The sequence below is a fragment of the Phyllobates terribilis genome, unplaced genomic scaffold (genome assembly GCF_046119375.1).
Source record: "Phyllobates terribilis strain yellow unplaced genomic scaffold, ASM4611937v1 Scaffold_8__6_contigs__length_399053987, whole genome shotgun sequence".
NCBI classification, from domain to species: domain Eukaryota; kingdom Metazoa; phylum Chordata; class Amphibia; order Anura; family Dendrobatidae; genus Phyllobates; species Phyllobates terribilis.
The window spans coordinates 275,585,934-275,596,925 of record NW_027362768.1 but is presented as its reverse complement, the minus strand read 5'-3'; the positions used below and the strand labels follow the sequence as shown (position 1 = coordinate 275,596,925).

General features: G+C 43.6%; 1 protein-coding gene across 2 annotated transcripts in view; it reads right to left on the bottom strand.

The window, feature by feature from the left end:
• Positions 1-1,261: 1,261 nt before the first annotated feature.
• Positions 1,262-10,992, bottom strand: part of SYNGR1 (synaptogyrin 1) — a 72,913-nt gene continuing 63,182 nt past the window's right edge. The window contains exons 3-4 of one of the 2 annotated variants that reach the window (XM_073644255.1): positions 10,303-10,448; positions 1,262-1,653 (exon numbers count right to left, since the gene is read on the bottom strand). In XM_073644255.1, the coding sequence (XP_073500356.1) occupies positions 1,441-1,653; positions 10,303-10,448 (359 nt within the window). In that variant the 3' untranslated portion in view covers positions 1,262-1,440. Of the gene's footprint in view, positions 1,654-4,181; positions 5,608-10,302; positions 10,449-10,992 lie in introns of those variants that run through there. The other variant, XM_073644256.1, reaches the window with a different exon arrangement.

Sequence of the window (10,992 nt, the reverse complement as noted above, 5' to 3'; positions counted from 1 at the left end):
TTGCCTAGATGAGCCATATGATTTATTATCACAGTCAAAACACAACGAGGAAAGTCTTCTGTGTGCATTTATGTGCAGAATATCACATCTAAATTTAATACTTAAAAAAAGTTTAAATTGAAAAAAGTTATTTATAACTGCATATAGTGAACAGATTTCTGGAACTGAAAGGGATTAGAACATTTTGGGAAATAGGTTTCCTAGATCTAATTAGCCATGTATCCTCAATACCAGTATCGGGCATCTTCCTGCATAACTGTTCAAATACTGGTACCGGATGACATTTTCTCAGGTCCTCTATGGCCCAAGACTACTTTATTTGTATCATTCCTTTAATTTTTACCTTGTCCATTACTGATGGACAGCAGCATTTGTATCCATCAGAAAATGCTGGATAATGGATAAGAGAATCAAATCTCCTTTTGGAGAATAACAGTATTTTTTTTTGTTTTTAATTCTGAAAAATCCCTTTTACATTTTCTATTCTGTAAACCTGGGAATGGTTAAAACCTTTATTTACTGCTGTGGACATCTTACTCCAGCTCTGCAGAATATTACTTAAAGAGGTTGTCCACTACTATACAGAATGCCCATATCGATTCAAACGTTGGAAATAAGTATTTTTGTAATTACCACCTGTTGTGATCGTTACGTGTGAGCAGCACTATTGCCGACCACTCACAGGCATCACGTGACCCCCCAGCTGCAGCCAGCTCAGACATCCGCTGATGACGCGTTAAGTTCCAGGCGTGACCCAGTGACGCGCGCCCCCGATTGATGGGCTGTGGGCAGGGTTTCACAACACGTCACAGTCCAGCATCCACCACGCACTTTCCTAAAGAAAGCAGAGAAGATAGAAAGTGCATGGTGGATGCTGGGCTGTGACGTGCAGTGAAACCCTGCCCACAGCCCATCAATCGGGGGCGCGCGTCACTGGGTCACGCCTGGAACTTAACGTGTCATCAGCAGATGTCGGAGCCAGCTGCAGCCGGTGGTCACATGATGCCTGTGAGCGGTCAGCGATTGTTGCCCGTGAGTGGCGCTATCACAACAGGTGGTAATTACAAAAATACTTATTTCCAGCGTTTGAATCGATATGGGCATGCTGTATAGTAGTGGAAAACCTCTTTAAAGTAATTACAACAATGATTGGAAATAATCATTCTCCATTTCAGAATAACAAACTAAAAAAAAGGACTTGAGGAATGATATGGAGTAAACCTGGCAAAATTGCAGAAAGCTTAAGATATAGAACAAAAAAAAGGCTAAATCTGTATTTATAAACAAACATAAAAATAAGAATAGATCCTTTCCTGGATCATGTCATAAAAAATAAGGACATACTTTTTTACATCTTTCACTAACGGAGAGGCAGCAACAAATTGCAAACTGAGGAGTTGCGCGCCTGTCGGACAATGAAAGTTCCTTGAAGGAGGTGCTTTAGTAATCCTGGGCCTGGTAGCCTTGTGTGCCTGCATCATAGGCTTCTGTGGGAGGCTGCTGGTAGCCAGCAGAAGGATCTAAGTCGTCATTGCTGGCATAGGGGGGATAAGGAGGCCCCTGATCTTGGCTTGGGTCCATGTAGTCCTGAGAGAACAATGCGGAGTCAGAGCCCAGGCGATAGCGTTGGTAGGCCAGCACAGCTTGTCCCGCCTTGAATCAATGATGAATGGAAATTAATGGGTCAAGGAGTGGTAGGGAAGCGTAAGGAATTGGGGCAAGAGAGTGGAGAAGGTGGAAAGGACAAAAGAGAAACAAACACCCATCACCATAGTTAGTAACTGTTAAATCAGCATTACTGAACATAAAAGTATTCTTTCCGGATTCTATAAACGTACTTGGTCCTCAAATTACACTAGAGCACACCATACATTTAGACAGAGGTTAGAAGAATCCGCTTTCTAAGCAACCCCATATGCATGCACACTTGGCTCCGCAGAGCATGCATGTGTTTGTAATTGGCCTATCCCTATCAGCAGTTTCTCTCTCACAGGGGAAACAAAAAATAAAAAGTTTTTTCTTTTGGGAGAGTATGGCTCTTCCCACAATGAACTTTTGGTGAGTTTTGGACGCTGAAGAATTTTTGCACCCATTATTTAAAATCAGGTTACTTGCGTTTTTTCATTGCATTTTTGTGGGAGTTATTTTAACATGCGTTTTTGAACCTAAAATGCACGTACGGACAGTGTACCTGCAAGAGAAATTGACATGCTGCGGATTTGAAAAACACACCTGAGGTCAATTTACGGCAAGTAAAAAAGAAGCACAGTGGGCATGAGATTTCTATAAATCCCATCTACTTTGCTGGAACTGTAAGATGATGCATTTTTGATGCAGCAAAAATATACAGCGTTAAATATGCACCAAAAGCTCATCATGAGAACGCAAGCCTTTTAGAGGCCTCCCATAGGCATTAGATGGTCAGGAGAGCCAAATGCAGCTGGCAGGCTGGTGGACAATATTGTTCATGGCCGACGTAAACGAGTTATCTGATAATATGTATTTAATCACCCATAAACAATCTAGGTCATAAATATATCATCACTTGGGTTGTCCCAGTGGTTGGACCTATCTTGAGAAGAGAGGGTCCTAAGGTCCCCTTTGTGACAAGAGCAGCAGTAAGCATGCGTGGACATCACTGCATCACATACATTCCTTTCACTCTCTATAGGAGAGGTGATCAAACATGCATGTTACTGGCCAAGTCACAAAGGCGACTTTGGGAACCCTAGAAACAATTCAATAATAACCTATTCTGTGAATGCTAAATATATTTAATGGAAAAACCCTTTAAAGGGATATTCTTAAAGTTATTTCTTGAGCAGCTCAGCTCAGTTTTCTGGTAGGACCTCTTCTCTTTAAGTGGCAGGTCTGAGTAGCAAAGCTATAGTATTAGTAGAACGATAAAGCTCAAGATCAAGAACAAGATCTGCTGTAACACAATCAGCCATCAGTTGTCTGTTTTGGGTCTACACAGCCATCAATGTATTTGCATACAGAGATCGTAGGGCATTTGAACAAGCACACAGCTCCAGACAGTGAAAACCATGAGGTTGGGTGCCAGGGATTGTCATTCTACATTATTGATAAGAGTAAAACTTATAACAGTAGCTGAGAGGGAGGTGGAGGGTGGTGAGTAAATAACTGCTCTATAGAAATCAAAGGGCTGGAGAGAGGTGGCTAGTATGTTAAGAGTTTAGTCTTGTCCTGCAATGTAACTGCTGCACACTCTTGGCCGGGTCAGGACAGGCACTAGAGGCCATGCTCCATGGAAACCAGCTGTACAATATGAAAAATAAAAGCTCACTTTGCAGGAGAATGGCAGCAGATACAGTATGGAAATAAGCATATTCGCAACTGACTTGCATGTTCTAACTAATTAAAGCAATGTAATAACTTAAGAATGCCCCTTTAAGACCAAGTTCCCATGAGGAATATTTGATGAGCTTTTGATGTTGAAGATTTTCTGCACCAATTAGCTCAATGAAATTGTTTTTTTCCCCACTGTGTGTGTTTTTTGAGTAAATTTACATAGTGTCAAAAACTATCCTGAACTTAATCTAAGGGTAGAGACAGACTGCAGTATTTCTCGTGTGAGGATCGCATCGTAAACCTCGTACTGGCCAGCAGTTCTCCTGACTGGACATTGACTGCTGCATAGAAATCCATCACGCTGTCATGCTCCGTTCAGGAGAGGTGCTGGCCAGTCCGTGCAGTGCGATGACCGCACGAGTTATACAGCAGTCTGTCTTTGCCCTAAGGGTCAAATTCTCAAGCAGCAGAAAATTGGTTCCATTCAGCTTAATGGAGTTCAGTGTGGGAATTTAACCTAAAGCTTTGCAGTGTGACCAATCTATAGCTGTTCTCCACTTTTAGGTCTTTGTTTAGATGAGCATTTTATATGGACGAGTGCATCATAGACCACACGCACTCGTTATAGCCAACATGCCAGTGCACATGCTCAACGGTCTGCAAGGGAAAAAAAAATTGCAGCGTGCACGATTCTGGTCTGATCTATGGACCAGACTAGAGCATATACATAGCAGGCAGCTGCTGCACTTGTCTTCTATGTGGACAAGCACATGGAGCTAGTCACATGGGCAATTTTCCATCGTGAATGGCCTGAATTTTAGCATGTGCTTAACAACATTCCTAACAGACTAAAAGTAGAAAAGAAACACTTTTATAAAAATATTGACTGTGTATAACTAACAAAACATTTTATTAACTTGTACCAGTGTTTGGACTAACATACTAATGCATCAAGTATCATTACAAGGTAAACAATATCCAAGTATTAGGACAACATACAATTCAAGGAAAAACTGGAGGTGTAAGAATAGGAACAAGAAGTCAATTATAATGGAACAGTAAACAAGGTTCATTAAGGCAATAAGATATCTGACACTTCCCAAGTCTTATAAATGGCTGATGTTTTCATGCACCTCCATGTATTGGCTGGCACAACTACTTGACTGCTGTATGGCACTTAAAGGGTTATTCCCATCTTCAAAGATGGATATTATCGGATTGTGCTTGTAAATACAAGCACTTTTGCAATTTAGTGATTATTAAAATTTGCAGCGTTTCTTGAGATATTAACACGTTATCTTCTTTTTTGCCTAGGAGACCGACCCCTGCTGCCGTCTAGCTTGTAAGCACTGTGCTGAAGCCGGCCTGGATTAGGATTAGAGGTAATCGTGCATGCCAGCAATCCTGGACAGCTTCAAACAGTGCAGGCAAGCTCAAGAAAAAAAAAAAAAAAAAAAAAAAAAGGAGCTCGTTAGCGCTGGGCATGTTCTGCTGTCCAGCAGTGGTGGTCAGTCTCCAAGGAAACAAACTGTAAAACAAGAGAAAAAAGTGTTAAACATCTCAAGAATGACCAAATATTTTAACGAGCAGTAAACTGAAAAATTGCTTGTATTTACAGGCACTATCCGACAATACAGACAGGAATGACCCTTTAAATTTTCGGTAAAATTGTATCTATTCTGATCAATTTTAGTTGGCACTTCTAAGCACTTCCCACTAATCTGTTACTCCAATGAAATGGACTGAGCTCCATTCACGCTTCTTCATTGTAGAGAATATAAAGCAAAAAGTAGTCAATCCTCTACTATGCCCTCATTTGAGGCTACCTCACCTTCCTCCATCAATACATGTCACTTCAAGAAAACTTTTCTTAACATTAAAAAAAAAACAATAATGATGTATGAAAGATTGTCTTTAAAAGCTTGCTTACACATATGATCAGAGACCGGTAGGTGGAAGCTCACGAAATAGGAGTGACCTGCTGTAGGTATCTAATCACAGGACAATGAAGATCAAAGATCTGCATCCATAAAATAACCTAAGGTGGTCTACATCATGTGCTCAAGATCTGCATATGTATAGGCAAGCTCTAAAGGGGAGACACAAGTAATGCCAGGCGTAAACAATGCTTATAAACAGTAACACATTGGACGGAGTGGTTAAGGCACTGCAGATATATAAAGCTTTGTTAATAGGTTAAGGGAAGGGTTGGGGGTTAGGGGGGAAAAGCCTGCTGTACTCCTCTTGGAAAGTAATTTCCTTCAGATGCTGCAGCCTCAGCACTGCTAGGATGGCCTGCGGAATGGATAAAATTACAAAATAATGAGATCCCTCCACTACCAGCCAGCAGGATCCCCCCACTAGGTGCAACACAAGTTGCCCAGTGGTAAAAAGTACATGGGTTGTCCAGCTGTTTTTGCTTTTAATTAAAAAAAATAAAAAACAAATTATTTTGAGCCCCATTTATATGCAATAGGGTTTCATTACAAATTATGCACTGTTTGCCTTCTATGGCCTCTGTGTTGCACAGTTTGTTATTGGCTGCAGAATAAGTCAGCTGAGAATCAGTGAGCCCACTGTGACGGTCTAGGGCTGTGTGCCCACGATGCGTTTAAGCAGCGGCAATTCCGCTGCAGAAACACTTAAAAAACGCATGGTAGAAGGTCTGCCATGTTCCCCAATGATAATCCACATGTACTGTGCACATGCTGCGGAAACTTCCGCTGCGGATCAAAATTGTGGAAAAATCCGCAGCACTACCAATTATTTTGTGTAATCGCGGCGTTTTCGCCGCCATTGACTTGCATTGGACCGCATGACATCCGCATCACTGCATCTGTACATGCAGAATCCATGCGTTTCAATGTGTGGATGGTACCCGGGTTTGGAGAAGAGGAGACTCTCCTCTGGACCCGGGTACCATAGAACCTGTAAAAAGAAGAATAAAATAAAAAAATAAACATTATACTCCCCTTCTGATGGCCCCCGGTCTCCATAACGATCCGTCCTGGCTTGCCGGCAGCTCTCGGTGGACTGAAAGGACCTGCCATGATGTCAATTAGTCATGTGACGGGTCACGTTACTGCTAACGTCAGCGGTCGTGTGACCAGTCACATGACTAAATGACGTCATGGCGGGTCCTTTCAGTCCACCGAGAGCTGCCGGCAAGCCAGGACGGATCGTTATGGAGACCGGGGGCCATCAGAAGGGGGATATAATGTTTATTTTTTAACCATTTTTTAAGGTCATACTATATAAATCCATGCCCGTTGCATGGATTTATATAGTGTGACCAAGTTGACAAGCACTTTCCAAGTGATGCTAAAATCGCTTGGAAAAGCGCTTGACAACCCGCATGCACAATCCGCATGTACAATCCGCATGCATTTTTTCTGCCAGGGGAGATGCAGAAACGCTCAGGAAAAATCCGGAGAATTTCTGCATTGTGGGCACATAGCCTAACAGGGTTTGCAACTCTTATCTGTATTTTTCAAAGATCCTCTCAGCTGATTTATCACCCTAGACCACAAAAGTTAAAAGGTGTATTCCCATCTGCAAAATCCTATCCCAAAATGTAGTAGGTGTAATAATATTAGCAGATACCCCTAATTACAAATTTAGTATAGTTCTTCTGATTCACTATGTCCATGGTTACAACCACTACCAACTGTTATTATATGAGCAGTTGTAACCATGGTTACCCAAGCTACTACAATGCCCTGCACATGGGGTAAGCAACATGTAGTATAGTTCTTCTGATTCGCTATGCCGCTTACCCCATGTGCAGGGCATTGTAGTAGCTTAGGTAACCATGGTTACGACTACTCATATAGTAACAGTTGTTAGTGGTCTTGACCATGGGTACCTAAGCTACTACAATGCCCTGCACATGGGGTAAGCGGCATAGCGAATCAGAAGAACTATACTACATTTCTAATTGGGGGGTATTTGCTATTAATACACATTGGGATATGATCTTGGATATGGGAATACCCCTTTAAATGTGCAGAGAAACATAACACCTGTAAAAATCAAATGTTGCTAAATTTTGAATGAAACCCAATTGCAAAAATACAACAAGTAAAAAAAAAAAAAGTCCCCAGAGATGACCACACGTTAACATTGCACAACTGTTCAAACCAATTCTGCAGAATTTAGTCAAATATGAAATTACGTCAGCTAGTAGTCACATCGATATGGTTTTCAAATCGGACAAGAGAGAAGGAATCAACATAGAATATAAAAAAAAAAAAAAGTGTTACTTACCTCTCCGAACCCTGCCCTGCTGCTTCGGTGATCTTCATCGGGACAAATGTGGGGACCGTTTGTACAGCTAAGAACAATGATTGCCTGTAGGCTCAGGCGACTGGTGGATGGATGACTTTCCCCTTATAACTGATGGACCACTACCTCATCCCATTCTCTCTCTGTTGGGGTCACTCAAGGCTCTGTCCTGTGACCCCCCTACTCTTCTCCATCTATACCATACATGTCAAACTCTGGCCCGTGGGCCAAATCTATCCCGCAGGGTGGTTTTATCTGGCCTGCGACACCAGAACCACCACCCCTATGTGGGGCCCATTATTCTGTGTGGAGCACTGTGCGGGGCCCATTATTCTGTGTGGAGCACTGTGCGGGGCCCATTATTCTGTATGGAGCACTGCGCGGGGCCCATTATTCTGTATGGAGCACTGCGCGGGGCCCATTATTCTGTATGGAGCACTGCGCGGGGCCCATTATTCTGAATGGAGCACTGCGCGGGGCCCATTATTCTGAATGGAGCACTGCGCGGGGCCCATTATTCTGAATGGAGCACTGCGCGGGGCCCATTATTCTGAATGGAGCACTGCGCGGGGCCCATTATTCTGAATGGAGCACTGCGCGGGGCCCATTATTCTGAATGGAGCACTGCGCGGGGCCCATTATTCTGAATGGAGCACTGCGCGGGGCCCATTATTCTGAATGGAGCACTGCGCGGGGCCCATTATTCTGTATGGAGCACTGCGCGGGGCCCATTATTCTGTATGGAGCACTGCGCGGGGCCCATTATTCTGTATGGAGCACTGCGCGGGGCCCATTATTCTGTATGGAGCACTGCGCGGGGCCCATTATTCTGTATGGAGGACTGCGCGGGGCCCATTATACTGTATGAAGGACTGCGCGGGGCCCATTATACTGTATGAAGGACTGCGCGGGGCCCATTATACTGTATGAAGGACTGCGCGGGGCCCATTATACTGTATGAAGGACTGCGCGGGGCCCATTATACTGTATGAAGGACTGCGTGGGGCCCATTATACTGTATGAAGGACTGCGTGGGGCCCATTATACTGTATGAAGGACTGCGTGGGGCCCATTATACTGTACACTGGTTGGCCCGTGCCTTTGTCCACGTTTTTGATTTTGGCCCTCTGTGTGTTTGAGATTGACATCTCTGATCTATACCTTTGGCCTGGGACAACTCAAAGTCCCACAGCTTCTAGTACCAGCTATATGCAGATGACCTCTGCAGTCCAGAATCCCAGAGTATCCGTCAGCCATATCCTCCTCTCGCTTCCTAAAACTTAATGTGAACAGAACCAAACTAATCATCTTTCCTCCGTGTCACTTAACTCCCCTACCCAATCTATCAATTACATTATGTTTTCCCCTTACTGCAAGTCCACTGCCTCAGAGTAACACTTGACTTTGCAGTGTCCTTCAAACCGCACACCCAAGCTCTTACCACTTCTGGCCACCTTCAACTAAAAAAGACTTCCAAAGTTTTTCCCTTCCTTAAACCCTAATCTACTAAAATATTGATGCATGCCCTATTAGTCTCCCACCTCGCCTACTTCAATATCCTCCTGTGTGGCCTCCCTGCTAACTCACTTACACCTATCCAGTCTGTAATCAACTCTGCTGCCCAATTAATTCACCTCCCACTTGTGTTACTCCTCTGCTTCTCCCCACTACAAATTCCTGCATTGGCTCCCAATTCCCCAACGGATAAAACTACAAAGATTGATCTACAAAGCCGTCCATGATCTGTCTCATCCATACATCTCCAAACTAATCTCCTGATTCTTTCCAGACAATCTCCGGTCTTCGCAAGACCTTTTTCTCTCCTCCATACTAGTACGTCCCTCACTCAATCGACTGCAACACTTCTCCCAAGTATGCCTCATTTTCTGGAATTCTGGGACCCAACACATCAGATTATCCACCACATTCGAAACGTTCAGACGGAACTTGAAGACCCATCTCTTCAAAAACATTTACAGCCTGCAATGACCCCGCTGCCACCTCACCATCACCGAAGATGCAGCAACCCCCCCAACCTACAGTCTCCTTCCCCATTTTCCTGTAGAATGTAAGTCAACAAGGGTAAGGTCCTATCCCCTTTGTACCAGTCTGTCATTGTGAGTTTGTTCATTGCAATTTAGATGTTTTGTATGTAACCCCTTCTCGAATACAGTACCATGGAATCAATGGTGCTCTAAAAATTAATAGACAACATCCTGTCCATTATCATCACCAGACCCTGGAGCCAATCAATGATGATGGTATGGAGGGGGAAGTTATTTTATATCATGTTGAAGACCACCAAAGAGGCGGAGGTCCGGAGAAGTGTGTAACACTGTATTTTACGATTATCCTTCACTCTTGAAACCGTTTAAAGGAGGATGGAAAACACATGAACTTTAATAACACTTTGTGCTACTGCACAGAACGCAAGAATCTGAGTGGACCAGTAGTAATGGTAACTAAAGTGGCAAAAGCCCACAGATACTGGAATAGGCACCTTGTGCAGCTCTATACGTACAGGAAATGCAATTCTAAATGGGGAACACTCATCCTTAGCCTGAACATGCGCCTTATGAAAGGATCCCATACTACTTGGCTGAGGCTTGCACGTGTGCAATGCTTTTACCAACCAGCCAGGTCTTAATCTATCCCACCCCCAGAACATGCAAGCAACCGACCTCATTGTTTAATAGTACAACTCACCCAAGTAAAGATGGAGAAGAATGAGAACGCTATGGCGGCACGGGCAGCGTCTGCTCCTTCATTCATTGGATTGTCCTTCGGGTTAGACACTTGCCATTGGTTGGCCAAAAAGCAGAACCCAACAAACCAAAAAAATGACCAAACACCTACAGCAAAAATGTAAAAGGAAATGTAGCAGATGAGTGATCAAAGTTAGTAACATTTGTCAAGATATTTAGAAAAATAAACACTACAAAAATGAAATACATATATACATATATATCAATCACACTTCTGTGAAATCAACCTGACCATTTATGAAGCAAGACTGATTGTGAATCAATTTCTCCTGCTGTTGTGCAAATGGAACAGACAACAAGAAGACATGATAGGCAATTAGCAAGTCAGCCCCATCAATGCGAGCTGTGGCAAGAAGGGTAGTTTTATCTGTCAGCACAGTGACCAGAACATGGAGCAGATACCAGGAGACAGGCCAGTACACCAGGAGACATGGAGGGGGTCCTAGGAGGGAAACAACCCAGCAGCAGGATCGCTACCTCCTCCTCTGTGCAAGGAGGAAAAGGAGGAGCACTGCCAGAGCCCTGCAAAATGACCTCCAGCAGGTCACTAACTTTCATGTGTCTGCTCAAACTGTCAGAAACAGATTCCATGAGGGTGGTATGAGGACCTACGGGTGGGTGTTGTGCTTGC